Source organism: Periplaneta americana, chromosome 4 (assembly GCF_040183065.1).
Source record: "Periplaneta americana isolate PAMFEO1 chromosome 4, P.americana_PAMFEO1_priV1, whole genome shotgun sequence".
NCBI classification, from domain to species: Eukaryota; Metazoa; Arthropoda; class Insecta; order Blattodea; family Blattidae; genus Periplaneta; species Periplaneta americana.
Window position 1 is genome coordinate 186,408,031 of NC_091120.1, and position 17,067 is coordinate 186,425,097.

Genomic DNA, 17,067 nt, shown 5'->3' on the forward strand with positions numbered 1-17,067 from the left:
AGAAATACATTTTAAAACATCAAAAATCTATTGGTTATTGGGACCTACTGTAAATCAAAACTGTCATTAGAAAATAAACTTCTTGTTTATAAAGTCATACTAAAACCGATCTGGACATACGGCATCCAACTGTGGAGAACTGCTAGCAACTCAAACATTGAAATACTGCAGAGGTATCAGTCCAAAACTTTACGTTCCATTGTCACTGCACCATGGTACGTACGTAATGATGTCATTCATCGTGACCTAAACATTTCAACTGTAAAAGAAGAGATCTCTAAGTTCAGCAAAAAATACCTGCACCGATTAAATCAACATCCGAATCATCGTGCATTAAATTTGCTGGATAATAGTCAAACAATAAGAAGACTTAAAAGGACCAATGCTCTTGACCTTCCATTCATTTTTAATACAGCTATTTAAAACATTGTTATTTTTCTTTTGGAGTGTTGTCATGGGATAACATCTCCACTCATGTCATATTCCTTTATAATATTTACTTAATGCCTATAGTAGACAGATTGTAAATGTGGCATGTTATTAAAAAAAAAATTCTGCTAATTGTAAAACAACACTGGGTTTGGCTGGAAACCACTGACATTGTCAATTCTGAGAATAATTTATGCTTAATCTACATCATAATCTTCCCTGACACTTTTTAACCGCCCCAATAATGATGCTACCTATTGAGAACTATATCTTTGGTTCTGACTTATCCTATGGTTAGAAAGTTCGCTTACACGACAATAAAATCATAGGTCATATATCTTTAAACGTTCAAAGATACCCGATCCCTACTAATCGATAGTAATCGATAATTTGTTCGTGTAATGTGGCTTCTTTAGTTATTAATTCTATAATAGATGACGAAGATGACATTCAGTGTATTCAACCTTACATACATATTAGTGCTGTTGATCGATCAAAATATTTCATATTTAATCCGAACTAATGTATCATTGAAAAATTTCTTTGCAGAACGAAAAGCTACATTTGTTCGGATCAAATTTCGGCACATTTAAAGGACAGAATTAAAATTCTTTCAATCATTTATTATCATAATGCATTGCTCTCTTAAATTGACCGAGCATATTGGGAATTAAATCAAAGGCTTTCCAAAAAACACGCTATGAAATGTTTCATATAAAACGAGCAAAATTGTATTAAACATTTTAGTTTGAAATATGTCAAAGAATAACCTCCTGAAATTAATAGCATTACTTAAGGTTCACCCTTATGTATTTAAACCAGGGTCTAAGCCACAGTCGCTTTTGTTGCATTTTGCTTCTCGACTTCTAAAAATGCAACAAACTTTCAATTTAAATGTGCAAAAATGCGACAACCACATTGGACTTCAGAAACGAAGATGGTAATGGAGAAAATGAAATCAGAGATGTGTTTGAACTAATCTGAATTTAAATGAAATGCTAATGGCATGAGCAATGTTCAAAAAGGTATTGAGCAATAGATGTTCAGGAATTGATTTCAAAGAGTTGGTGCAGTTAATGTAAGTTGAGTGAACAATTTCTTCTAATTGATTTATATAATTCCATCGCACACTGTAAATTGTGAGCGAGGATTTAGTTGCATGAATCTTGTAAAAACTGGAATTAGAAACCGCCTTTCAATAAAAAGAGTTAGCACTCTGCTAACAATAAATCTTGAAGGCCTACTAGTAAAGAATTTCAATGTTTAGAGTGCCCATAAAATAACGTATTTTAATGTGACGTAAATTCGGCAGTAATTGATTCTAAATATACGTATTTACGTAAGTATATCTAGAGAGTGGTAAGATGGATTGAAAGTAATAAAACGCCAAGAAACAAATTACATACTGTAACTTTTTGTTTCTGCATACTTCATTAATTTTATCGTTCTGCACAATATTATCTTCTATACTAATAATAAATCTGTAGCCGAAATTTTTCTGGTAATTTTCGATTTTCCAAAAATTATTGGTGTTAACATGTATAATTAACCATCCTGAAACCGAAAATCGCTTTTTTGACATTTTTGTTTGTATGTATGTCTGTCTGGATGTTTGTTACCTTTTCACGCGATAATGGCTGAACCGATTTATATGAAAATTGTAATATAAATTAAGTTCGTTGTAACTTAGATTTTAGGCTATATGGCATTCAAAAATACTTTATTTAAAAGGGGGGTTATAAGGTGGCCTGAATTAAATAAATCGAAATATCTCGCTTGTTATTGATTATCGTGACAAATATTACATAACAAAAGTTTCTTTAAAAATAATTTCCGATAAGTTTTATTCCATACAAAATTTTGATAGGACAGATATTTAATGACATAAATGAGTTTTAAAATTACAATAACGACACCATCTAAGGCGCTGTACTGAAATAAAAACAAATGACTTCGTCTATAAGGGGCCTTGGACAACAACAATCGAAAGCTATTAAACATAGCCTAAGAGAATGTTTCTGTGTTTGTATGAAGTAATATCGGAAGCTAATTAATTGTTTAATTATTATTTCACCATTGGAAAGTGTAGTTTCTCTAGATGGACATAATTCTACAATGTTATTACAGTAACTTCTGAAACATATAGCAAGTAATATAAAGTATACACATTAAAACTAAATGATATGTCAATCTCCATTAAACTAAGGTTGCATGTAATAACAATAAAAAAACATGTTAAAGGAATTGTCATTGCACCAAATGATTGCTCTCTGGACCAAAATGACCGCATTTCAATTATTTAAATACAATTTAAATTATGTAACATATTAAACGATTTATTCTTCTATCAAACACGAATGTTCCCTGGATCAAACGTCCTATTTTAATTATGTAATTACTTTATATTTATTTCTAACGGGTGCAGCGGAGCGCACGGATACTGCTAGTTATTTTATAATATTGTACAAGCATTTCGCAATTTGCACAAATATAATTTCTCTTTTGTGCATTTTTACGACAATTATTTCTTTTCTAACCTAAACCCTGATTTAAACATACATAATAATAAAGCTGGTGTGGAGTAGCCAATCCTTTCGTGCAAGTGCTGCATTGATATCATCCTTCGTGCTTTGTTATATTCTATTTTCTTCTAGGGCAGAATCTTCACGCTCGAGCTGACCTTCAGTGTAATGCACTTTCAGAATCTGAGAACTAGGAAATGAGATTGACCTTTTCCACGCCGCTGAATATTAAACAAATCGAGCTTAAAGATCTCTCCTAGCAGAAACCAGTTTTGATATCTTTCACCATTCATGACTGCCGTCAGTCTAACACTTCGAATGTGGGACAGCGAACAGCAGAAACAATGAAAGAACATTACGGTTACGCTGCATATCCTGGCCGCTATGAAACTCGAGTCTTCTTCTTCGTGAGACGAAGAAAACAATGGGATATTATATTATTCAATCACACACTATCTGCTAGATGTTATCCGCTATAGTGCCCTAACTGTGAGTTGTTACAGCTTAGAGTTCTGTTATGTTTTATAGATTCCCTGTTACCATCAGAATCGTGGAGATTCTACGTGGACAAATTATGAACCGCAGATAGATCCCGACATAAATCTATTGCGATCTGGTGCCTCTAAGTTCTTGCCCGCTAAGTCACGAACAATAACGGATTGTTGATTTCCGTTTATGTCACCGAACGTGCATGCTGAATTTCATAGTACACTGCTCCGTCGACTTAGTAGAATGCGTTTGAGTCTACAGAAAGCAGCAAAAGAGTGCAACGTGGTCTGCTGTGACGAGAATCCAAGTCCCCGCCTACCGGTAATGCATCATGTCACAAACACGTTCACGTCTGAGTATTTCTGACAAATTAAATATTATGCAACGCCTCGAAAACAGCGCAAATATTAAGGATATTGTATGTATTTATTCACACTGCAATGGGTATATACCCGGTGGCAGTGGTAACTAATTACACTCAATAATGACAATAATAAACTTATTAATTAAAAATACAATTAATAATAATACTAATAATTAATACTAACAATAATTAATAATAATAATAATAATAATAATAATAATAATAATAACAACAGGGAATATCCTAAATTAAATGAAACGATCACTTAAAATAACATTTTAAATAAACCTAATTTGTGTCTTAAACCTAAGTTCGAACTAAAACCCATGAGTATGATATGTTCATATCTGCACAAGTGCCTTTTAACATTACACTCATTTCGCTGTCAACTCACTCAATGCACTGGAACTACGACACATATCACTGATTCTATCCTGATTTCACTAACACTTCAAAAACATTTCAATGTTCAAATACTTTGCATCGCCACTATAAACTATAAAGCTTCACTGACAGGAACATGTTTCACTTACACTACACACTTCACTGACACAACATAATTCTTCACTGATACAACACTTCAATAACAACATATCATTTACACCCTTTAAATACTGTGTATAATTACCGTCTATTAGTAAAGCCCTTAAGCCTATTTTTAAATACATTTTTGGTTGTTGGTAAAGCCTTTAGTAAGTCTGCAGGTAAAGCATTCCAGTCCCTGATAGTAGGCCTACGATTGAGAAAAGAAAACTTTCCAGTGTCCGTCCTCTGCCTTCTTTCCCTCAATTTATATGAGTGGTCGTTTCTTGAAGAGTAATTTGGCGGCTGCAACCTATTTTTTATTTCTCTCCAGGAAGGCTCACCTCTGTATGTTGCTGAAGAGTTTACGGTAATATTTATTTATTTACCTATTTATTTATTTATTTATTTATGTATGTATTTATTTATTTATTTTTATTTATTTATTTATCACTGCGAACATTTTCTCCTCCTCCTCCTTTTGCTTCTTCTTCTTCTGTAATCATTTTTGTTACACGTGAAGGCAATTAAATATCGAACAATGTAATTGAATTAATTTTCTTGGAGGGCATAAATCATCATTTTTGACATTTACATTTTTATCGTAGTTTCGAAAGTACATCGATAAATTCATCGTTTTTGCTTGAAAGGGCGCCAATAACACTTTCGTTGAGTTGTTACAATTTGCTTTAATTGGTCACTAGTCAAATGACATGCATCGTTTTAAAACTATTCAATTGGCAGTGGTGATTGAGTGCGAATAGCTGAAAACAGAAGAAACATTAAAAAAAAAAGACTGCTGTTTCTGAAGAAAGAAGGAACAAACAAAGAAATGAGATAATGAATTTTGCAATGTGTACCTATTCCGCTTTGAGTATATACAGAGTGATTCACGAGGAAAAGGTAAAAAAAATTAGGATACGATATCTTAGGACATTTTGAGTGAAAAAGTTCATTTGAACATAGGTCCGTTTTCGAACGATGGCGGAGCTAAATACATTTTTTTTTTGGTAAAACGTCTCGCCCCAATGTGAATCAGACGCCTATCATATGCTGCTGACGTGAGACAAGATCACCGATGAATGACGTAACATTGGAATCTACATTGTAGATAAGAGAAGAGAAACAAACCGGGTGGTGGGGCATTACAAATGTCACAACAAATATCTATCACTTATCGGTTCACAGCAGTTCAGTCAGCTACCTACAGTACAGTAGTTATACAGGTACAGTTATCGGAAGTGTTAGGTTGTTTTTTTCAAGATGCCTTATAAGTTTTCGACTGCAGAATACGCCGATATTGTGTATGTTTATGGTTTGTGCGATGGAAGTACCTTACATGCCGCCGCTGAAAATGAACGACGCTTTCCGAACAGAAGGGTACCATATCGAAGAGTATTTACTGTCTATGGGGTGGGATGAAAGACTTGGTATAGCAAAGGAACGGGGAAACGAGAGAAGAGCTAATCGACCGTATTTTGGATGCGGCATAAAGACAGCCACGTGCAACTCTCCCGAGCGACCAGCGCGATTCACGCCCGAGCGCAACAGTGCATTGAAGAAGGAGGAGGTGCCTTTGAAAACGCGCGAAAACGTCAACCCCGACATCTAGAATATTAGATATGTATGCATACGTGAATATAAACTTTAAATTTGTCCGTTATCTGTCTCTAAATGCGAGTTAGCACAATGGAATCTCAGAAGTTTTTTGTGAAATCAAAGAGCCATATCTCCGTAACCGTTCGAAAACGAACCTATATTCACATGAACTTTTTCACTCAGAATGACTTCAGAATTCACATCCTAAATTTTTTACTTTTCCTCTTGAATCACCCTGTATATGACAGAGTTGGATACATCGAAGTACCTGGTAATATCAATGAATTAGTAAGCCACGCATTCTCAGTGGCACTTCTGCGAGAATCTGCTCCTCTACCAACAAGCCCAGTCTACCAGCAAGGACGTCCTTATAAAACAGAAAGAAGTGTAAGACTTGGAAAAAAATGAAGAACTAGGCCCTACATCTCAAGTGAGCATACGGTATTTTATGAAGAACTTTTAAGCTGGCCTACAGACAGTAATGCAACGTAAGATGACTGGAGAAAAGTAATTACATCCCAAGTGAAAAGACTGATTTCTCTTCATCATTTTCCTATTTTTTTATTTATAATTATTATACAATCTGTTTGTTGATTGCGTATGATTTCCAGTAAAGTAATTCAAGAATAGCACGAAAATATCTGTATCTTATTTGATTTTACTTGTTATAAAATTTATTTTTTTTTAAAGGGCGGCTTTTTTTCATATTTTAAATCTCAATAAAACCTTATGTATCCACATAATGCGTATAATTACTTTAAAAACTAAACTATAACCTAAACTATCAGCCCACATGTCCGGAATATATTTCCAGAGAGTTTTTCTCTAACATAGTTTTTCGATTTCCCACAAATTTACTTTTCCTGACTTACGCCCTTGAAAGAACCGATTCAATTGTAAATACTCTCTGCAAACACGATTTTCTGTCATATTTCTGTGATCTTATATCACTATTAGACGAGTTCACATAGCCTAACTAGGATTAATGTTATATAACATAAATAGAAATAGAACTCAGTTAATTTCCTGATATTTAAATAAAAATTGAACCCTATTACAGCCTTATACGAGTAGATATGAAATTTATACAAACGGCTGGTATAATGCAGTTAATCAGATTCTGTCTATGAGCTTCAAATTAACAACTAGCCATTTTACAAACTTATATTACAATAGGAGTTATATTACAGTAGGTAACATAGAAATCTGTCTTCTTGTCAAAAGAAGACTGGAAGTGTTGAAAATAGAGGGTGCATTTTAATAATGGAATATTATATAATCTTGAATGTAGACCAGTACTGTGTTTTAAACGTGCTGTTGTGAAAAATGTTTGCTCTCTTAAGGATAAATTATCAGTCCGTCTAGTACTATAAATATAAGAAAATTGTGTGTGTGTGTGTGTGTGTGTGTGTGTGTGTGTGTGTGTGTGTGTGTGTGTGTGTGTGTGTGTGTGTGTGTGTGTGTGTATATATATATATATATATATATGTATAATCTTTACGATTTTGTAATAATACTTCAATAATGTGTATTTGCATAATTGCTCAATTTTAAATACTTTAAATTCAGAAAAGATTAATTTAGAAGGGTAATCAATAGGATTTTAAGCATATTTTAACTATTTTTTTTGTCAAAGTTTAGAGGATCTAAAGAAATATTTGAAGTTAACTGAAGGTAAATTTCATTGCTTGACTCCAGGTTAATTATCATCATCATATTCCAGGCACGAAATTAGGCCATTGTTGGCCTGTTTCGGTTCCAGCTATACAGGATCCAATAGACGTTTCTGTGGACGTCCAGGTCGTCGTCGTCCTTGAGGGTGGTATTTTAGCATTTCTTGGGGTGTCCGGCCAGCTTCCATACGAGAAATGTGTTCAAGCCATCTGTTTCTGTATTCTGTAATTTTTTTCTTCTAATGGTTGCATGTTGAGTTCCTCGTTCGTCTTGTGGTCCAGAAGTGTGTATCCTGCAGTTCGTCGCAGATATTTCATTTCAGCTGCTCTTAATCTCCTGATATCTCTTTGTTTCAGAACCCAAATTTCGCTTCCATAGAGGAGAGTTGGTAGTGCAAGGGTTTTATGTAGCTTTATTCTGGAATGTTTCTGTACTAAACTTGGTTTTAGGGTATGGTTTAGCAGTCCTAATATTTGTAAAAATTTGTTAATTTTTCTGCTTACATAATTCTCTCCTTCGTATGATATATTACATCCTAAGTATGAAAACGAATTTATCTGTTCTAAAATCACATTTTCAACAACAATTTTGCTTCGGATTGGGTTTGTACCTTCAAATGTCATTATTTGTTTTTTTTCTGGCGAAATCTTCATGCCATGTTCTTCCATGATTTTATTTAGTTTAAATATACCCATCTGTAAATTGTCTTCGGAGTTTGCAACTAATACGTGGTCGTCCGCGAAAAGAACTGTGTTTAGTCTCATGGAACTTGAAATTTGAATTCCTAATTTGTACTCCTCACACCAAAGGCGTATTAGTTCATCCATGTATATATTGAAGAGACCAGGTTAATTATTATTTATAAAACTGGCCCTAAGAACGTTACTTTCTAAATACTGATCGTATAGTCTATTACAGATGTTTTCCCATCAATCTAAACAAGCAGAAGTTAATGATCAAAGAGTGTGTTGTCCGATCGATCTTGAAACTCGGTCAGGGCTAACACGATTCCTGATTTCGAAGCGACCGGAAGACTTTTCCGTCCTGTAGCCAGGTCATTGACTCGAACTGGAGACTTGACGCGATTGGGTGGGATGCTAGGAGAGGGAGATGAGCAAGAAGATGGTAGACTTGTTGCTGATGTCGGTCACATAAAGTGGAACACGCCACCATCCACTCGGTCGGGAGGTTGCCTCGAATCTTCAGTTGCTTTGTGGACTTCAGACGCGGCGGTCTAGAGTCGAACACGCGAGCACCATGGGGATCATAGGCACCATCGTCGTCACCCTGTTCGTGTACAGCGTGGCCCTCTTCGCGGCCGCTGTGGCCGTCGCCCGACTATGCCTCAGCATAGCTCTGCACCCAACGAGGATGTTCTGGAGGGTCCGGCATCGGGAGACTGCGCCCGAGTGCCTCACCGATCCCGCGTATGGCGTCCATGGCTACGTGCCGATTGAAGTGAGTGTTGTTCAAGCATTAACTTGCTCAGGAAACGAGGGCCCTTTTTGTCGTGTATCAATACAAATCTTCACTGCTTGACAAAGTACTTGTAATAATAATAATAATAATAATAATAATAATAATAATAATAATAATAATAAAGGTATCCCCGTAACATGCCATGAAGGCACTTGGGGGGCATGGAGGTAGAGCCCCATGCTTTCCATGACCTCGGCACTAGAATGAGGTGGTGTGGTCGGCACCACGCTCTGACCGTCTTTTAATAATAATAATAATAATAATAATAATAATAATAATAATAATAATAATAATAATAATTAGGAATCCTATTTTACGTAAATAGAAATCTTAAATTTCGATATAAAATGTTGCTTAATTCGGTGTTATTTCGCGCAAAGAAATAAATTCGATGTTATCTCCAAAATAACAAAAACATATCTTTTTACTCTCGCTGTGCATATTATATTACTGTATGAGCTATTCCATCTCAAATCGATCGAAATATAGAGAAAATTAACCTTACAATTTCTAAATACAATGAAACTTTTTCTGTCCGTTTACAACTGTGATATAATGCTTTGTGCAAAGTTTGAGGCATCAGAACTCCATAGTGTTTAAATTAATAGTATATTATGCAACGAGCCTATAATGAAGGTAATTAAGAAGTGAGTATGGATATTTATGAAACGAGCGCAAGCGAGTTTCATAATTTTCATACGAGCTTCTTAATTACCATTATAGGCGAGTTTCATACGACTTTTTATGCTCGACCATATTTCTAACTTGATATTATTAATTTTTGAGCAATGTCCCGTATGTTGTGAGATGTGTGCAGACGCGAAAGTATTGATTTTTTCCGAGGAACAGATGTCCACATTGACCTTGCTAGGCCATAAGAACCTATAGAGATAACATTGAAATTAAATTAGACATTGAAAAGCGAGATGACAAATTGAATTTATTTGAATATTATTTACAATTAACGCTAATTATTATAGTAACAGAACATAACCTTCTGCGACAGTATTGGATTTCCAGCCTCCGTGACTTTTCGCTAATTCTCTTTCGATTGCATATCCGAGAATAATCGATACTTGCGGTTTTATAACGGTAGAAAGCTGACCTGTCATTGGCTGAACAGTTGTAACCTGAGTCGTCATTGGCTGAAAGACCTGACCTTTAATGAGTAGGTGTACTTTAATGACATGCATTAAAGGTCTGCTACCAGGTGTATAATTACTACGTTTCGGCATGGTTGAGCATAAAAATATTTAAATGTATCGTATTTTCATAAAATTAGCAACTTTAAACTGTTGTAGCTCTGAAACCCTTTCACCCAATGATCAAAATCATGGTTTATTTTCATGCTGAGAAATTAAAGTTTATATTGACATATAAACGGATTTTCTTACTTTTTATGGAAATGGAGAAATTTAAATTTTTCCTCATTAAGACAACTTTGGCTAGGAAAAAATATTTTTAAAATATATGGTTAGATTCCGCATTGAAAATACAAAGAAACACATATTTTTTTACTGATGGTATGTTGATAAGAAAGTATTGAAAATATAAAGAAAATAAATAGTACGCGCGTGAACTAACCAGCTGACTGTGAGACGGGAGCTAGCCAAGACAAGCAAGGCCAGAAGACAAACACGGGATGTGTCGTCTAGCAGCGCATGGCTGTGCTAGCTTTATCACAGGTTTTCATAAACACAGGAGTAAAATGACGCCCAACGCTCGCTTATCATCAGCTCTCGGCCAGTTCGTGCGGTACTGCGCCGTTCAAGTCCAGGCGTGTGAAAATAATCTATTTAATACTCTCGAAACTTATTGCCGTATCACTAACCAATCAATGCCGAATCCCTCTTAATAATGCAAGGTTTTTTCTCAATATTTTTTTACCTCTTTACAAATAGCCAGAAAGCCTAAAAGCAAGTAAAATCAGATTATCTGTCTCTCTGTGTACAATAAAAAATAAGGATCACTTCTTACCATAACCTACTAAATGTCAGCTTCAAAATGAGCTCCCGTTCAATGTTCTGCAGTAAATGGTTCCAGAGTTCTGAGCGCTGAAAGAGGCTTGTTTTTAAAAAATACGCTAAATTTGTCGCTCAATAGTACGAAAACCGTTTGACTTTCGATAGTATATTTTTGCATATGCACTCCCCTCAGCACCTTGTATAAATAGGGAAAAAATTAGGGTATAAAAATACGAGGTTTTTTACTGATCGATTTCATATGGAATAGCCCTTATACAGGTTGAACCGTAAGTGATGTCATTAATTTCATGGGGTTACTATTTGAAATATATATAAAAAAGTGTAATGCAATTTTGCTCGTTTTTGCTTCCTTTTCGAGAAAAAAAATTCTATATGAAATATATTGTAGCGTATTTTTGGAAAGCTACTGAATGAATTCCCATTATGCTCAGTCAATATAAGAGAGCAAGTTATTATGACAATAGATAATTGAAAGAATTTTAGTTTTGCCCTTTACATGTGCAGAAATTTCATGCAACAAATTTATCTTTTCGTTCTGCAAAGGAATTTTAAAATGTATTTGTTCGGATCGAATTTCTGCACATTTAAAGGACAACAGTGAAATTCTTTCAATCATTTATCATCATATTACTCTACTCTCTAAACTTGACTGAGCATATTTGGAATTAAATCAATGGCTTTCCCAAAACACGCAATGAGATGTTTCATATAAAACCATTCTTTTCTCGAAAAGGAAGCAAAAACGAGCAAACTTGTATTAAAGCTTTTTGTTTGAAATATCTCAAAGAATAATCCCCTGAAATTAATTATGGTTCACTCTGTATATCATATATATAAATTAAATTATGTTATTATTTAACGACGCTCGCAACTTCCGAGGTTATATCAGCGTCGCCGGTATGCCGGAATTTTGCCCCGCAGTAGTTCTTTTACATGCCAGTAAATCTACTGACATGAGCCTGTCGCATTTAGACGCACTTAAATGCCATCGACCTGGGCCGGGCTCGAACCCGCAAGCTCGACCAAAGAAGGCCAGCGCTATACCAACTATGCTATCAAGACCGAATATAGGCTATATATATATGTGTGTGTGTGTGTGTGTGTGTGTGTGTGTGTGTGTGTGTGTGTGTGTGTGTGTGTGTGTGTGTGTGTGTGTGTGTGTGCAAAATATAAAATTTTTCAGTAGTAAGGAAAAACACATTTATTCATCCTATGGCAGCCGTACATAGGAGACTGAATACTTACATTTTCGAAACAAAGAAATGAAGAGTCCACTGCAAGAATGATGGATGTCACTTTCTTGTCGAAAATGAACTAAGACTGTCAATGCATGGCTTAAGACATATAGAATGTACATAGAGAGTTATATGGCATTAACATTGATAGTCATTGTCCAGTAATGATCGGAAAATCTCAGATAACCCAGATAAGACTGACGTCCTATATGTAGGACCCGGACGTTTTATTTTTTTAACATTGCTGTGTAAGATTTTCATAGTCGGCAATCATGATACCATAATCCTTATGTGTTATAAATTGCCTCCAATTTTTTTTCTTATATTTAGTCTGTCATAGTCAATGTTATTATCATATTTGTGTGAAATGTCCGGTGACCTATATGTAGGACGTCAGTCTTATCTGGGTTAAGCTTTGAGCGCTAAGCATTTCAAACTTTCAATTGCTTCTCCTGCTAAATGTATTCCAAATGACATCCATCATTCTTGCAGTGGACTCTTCAATTGTAATACAGGAGATTTTATTATTTGCTATATCACTATTTAAGTTATTTAATAGAGCAATATGTCACATAGGCTTTATTGCAGGGACAACGACGATAGATATATATATATATATATATATATATATATATATATATATATATATATATATATATATATACATAATATTATAACCCTGTATTATAGTTCATTTAATTCTCATTCTTATTTAATCGAAATTAAATATAATATAAAATTAATAAATGACCAAAAAAATAATAATAATCATTAGGATTTAAAACCTCCCGTCACTTTTTTATTCGAAAATATTAAATAATAAAAAAAAAACAATATATTGTACGCGTAGATCATTAATGAATTTGCAAAACGTAAAATAATTCTTAACTTAATAATGACGTAGTGCTGTGATTGTGTGGACTACAATGACACACATTTGAAAAGTAGATATCATCGGGGGAATTCCCATAGGACATTATTACAATAATGGCCAATATTTCTGACATTGCTTAATTACGTTCTTTCTTTCAAATTTGACTCTATTTTTAAAAACAGGTACCATTCTGCGTCATGTAATACAAATATGACTTGCATACGTTTACTTATTTATGAGTCAAAGGAGGCCACCAGCGTAGCTCAGTCGCCTAAGGGTACGAACACGTTGGAGCGACGATAAGCGATAAAAGAAGCAGCGATGCTATATCAGAGAGAATTGAAGCATGCATTGTTATTGAGGTGTGCATATTGGAGTAACGATGAAAGCGAAGATACACGATAAAAGAAGCAGCGATGCTATATCAGAGAGAATTGAAGCATGCATTGTCATTGAGGTGTGCATATTGGAGTAACGATGAAAGCGAAGATACACGATAAAAGAAGCAGTGATGCTATATCAGAGAGAATTGAAGCATGCATTGTTATTGAGGTGTGCATATTGGAGTAACGATAAAAGCGAAGATGCACGATAAAAGCGACGAAAAAGCAAAGCTCCATTTTCTTCGCTCTTGTCGTTCATATGATCTCTGATTAAGATAATATTAATCTGTATAAATACCGGCGGTTATCAATATATCCGAATATTAATCAATTTATTATTATTTCGGCTTATTAAATTAATTATTGTAGATATTGGCAAATTGATCAGTTGTGTATTTATTCGTCCTATGTTATGTGATCACAAGAACCAATCACAACACAACGATTTTATACTATCTTTGGGATGAGAAACGGGTTTGATTTTGTACGTATTTAAGTTGCATTAACCTTGAACTTAGCAGCTGATACTTTCTATATATCTTCTTCCATTAAGTGGATGCATAGAATATCTTCTACTGATAAATCAAAATGTTCGCTTTCCCGCGTCCTCGTTGCTCCGATATGAACACTTGATTCTTTGATAATACCAAAGCGTCGCTAGATCGTTTCTCTTATCATTTATCGTTGCTCCAATCGATCCTGGTTTGCGCTTGGGTGTGGGTTCGATTCCCGCTTGGGCTGATTACCTGGTTGGGTTTTTGCGAGGTTTTCCCCAATAATAAGGTAAATGTAAGGTAATCTATGGCGAGTTCTCGGTCTCATCTCACCAAAGGCCATCTCGCTATCACCAATAGCATCGATACTAAATAACATAGTAGTTGATACAGCGACATTAAATAACCAAGAAAAAAAATTAGCCAGACGACTCCAAAAGAGAACTCTGGGAGCGAGAGAGTTTTTTTTTTTTTTTTTTTATTATTTATTTATTTATTTATTTATTTATTTAAATTCAAATATACAGAATAAAGAAATATAATTACAAAAACAAACAAAGATAAATACAAATAAAATAATACAAGCAATATAAAAAGAAGATACAGTAGTATTAACAAAATTTGAGACCGAATGAGCAGCGCTCGTGCTCGGTCGCAGTTCAGATATAATATTAAAATAAAAAATAATAATAATAATATAAATAAATAAGTAAAATAAAATAGGAACTAAAATATAATTACAGCGGCAATGGAATTAAGTATATACTATAATATTAACACTAGAGAAGAATAATATCGCACGTGAAAAGTAGGATTAATATATATTTCAAAATTATAGAATACAAATATAATATAGGTTGATTAATTCATACACATAGGCTATAAATTTATTTAATCAAATTTAAGATATTAACACGTTTCTAATTTTCTTGTTATATGTTAGTGGGTTACATGTTAGAAGTTCTGGGTGTAATTTAGTTAAAGCATTGTACAACCGAGGGCCAAAATTTATGCTATGCTTTAGACCAGCAGATGTGAGACATTTAGGTTCTACTAATGTTGAATTAATATTTCGTCTTGTGTCATAATTGTGTGTCTGTACTACAAACTTATTACGATTTTTATGATAAAATTTTAACAGCGTATACTTATAAATTTGTTCAATATTAAATACATTAAATTCAGAATAAATTAATTTAGTTGGATAATCGAAACGTTTCTTCAAACAAATTTTAATTATTCGTTTTTGTAGTAAATTTAACGGACTAAGATTAATTTTTGTACTTCCACCCCAAACAATTATACCATATTGAATGATAGACTGAATAATGGCCAAATAAACATTTCGTAAAACTCTAATAGGTAAGTAGCAGCGAAGATTAACGAATTTATAAATTGTTTTACGAAGCCTCTTACAAAGATAAGTAATGTGATGAGGCCATTTTAAATTCTGATCAATAATGATACCCAGATATTTTATATACGTGGCTTCTTTCAAAGGTGGACATTTACAACTTTTGGGATCTAAACAATTTTCACTGTGTATTATTAGTCGATATTTATCGCTAAATTTTAAATTTTGAACACTGGCAGCTGTTAACGAAAAAGGAACTAAAGTTGATTTAGATATATTTAAAGAAAGGAAGTTGGAATTAAGCCATTTTTTAACAATGTTAGCACCTACATTAGCATTTCTATATGCTTCCTGCCAAGAAAAACCACTGAAAATAACTACTGTATCATCCGCATATGAATATATAGATCCATTAAATGTTTCTAAATTTATATTTAGCAGATCATTAACATATATTAGAAATAAAATAGGTCCCAAAATTGTTCCTTGCGGTACACCTATATCAATATATTTGTATTCACTAAATTGATCTTCAATTTTGGTCATTTGCCTTCTGTTACTAAAATATGATTGGAATAATTTTAAAACTATACCTCTGACTCCAATAGTATGTAGTTTGTCCTAGTTTGTGCTAATAACTTTTCTATACGCTAGAAATTAAAATAAAATTTGGTAATCGAAGTTGCCTAGGCTATATGCATGCATATATATATATATATATATATATATATATATATATATATATATATATATATTCCTGAAAAAAATGAATACATGCAAGCTTTAGTCAGTACCGGATACCTTAAATTAGGGTTCATTGAAATCCCTTTCGACGATTCTGCCCTCTTTCTGTTCAGTGGTGCCTGTGACATACCTCCCCTTCATGTGAAAGCTATTGGGTTATGTCCATTTTCGTCTTTTCCCCTTCAGAATTATTTAATGTTCCTTTGATCGGAAAGGTGAACATCGGAGTGAGACAAGTGGTAAACAGCCTTGGAGCTCACACAGACGCTTTCTCTCAGCCCCAAAGTCTTTTATAAGAACGCAGGATTGCTTAGCATTTAATTGTTTTTCTCCTAATTTCCCCTCCATTCCTTTATTTATTCCCTTTGTACACTACATTATTTTTTGCAATATGAAGAGGTGATAATGAGACTGTCCAAAGCCACGCTTTTAACAAAAATGTTTTTTTTTGTGTGTGTGAAATCATTTCTTACATATATCAGGAAGCTGCTAGTAGAATATTATAAAAATTACTAAAAAAATGACGCAAGTATACGCTGAAGAAATTATGATGTATCATAAGTAAATAATTAAATTTCCACTAAACTATTTGAGATCCCATTGTGATTTTTTCTGGAATTATTAAGAATACTTCAGTGCACCTAGTAGGCATTTTTTTTTAATTTTAATACTGCTATTTCACATTGATATCTAACTTTTAAAAATTGAATCATAAAAAAATATTAGTAATAATTATATTAAAATTAGTTAGTAGATATCTGACAAAAGATAGTACTTTAAGCTTTTAAATGGATTTAAAAAAAAATTAACATCAATATCCTCAGAAATATGACGCTTTAAATGTTGCATTGTGCGACAGTTTTAATGAATTTTAACATGCAATATTTTAAAAACGTGTAGAATTAGGAGGAAATAAAAAT

At 33.7% G+C, this 17,067-nt stretch overlaps 1 protein-coding gene across 1 annotated transcript in view; it reads left to right on the plus strand.

The window, feature by feature from the left end:
- The first annotated feature begins 8,766 nt into the window (after positions 1 to 8,766).
- LOC138698526 (epoxide hydrolase 4-like) overlaps positions 8,767 to 17,067 on the plus strand; it is a 34,489-nt gene continuing 26,188 nt past the window's right edge. Inside the window, exon 1 of the mRNA XM_069824522.1 lies at positions 8,767 to 9,057. Within this exon, the coding sequence (XP_069680623.1) occupies positions 8,857 to 9,057 (201 nt within the window). The 5' untranslated portion in view covers positions 8,767 to 8,856. The remainder of the gene's footprint in view (positions 9,058 to 17,067) is intronic.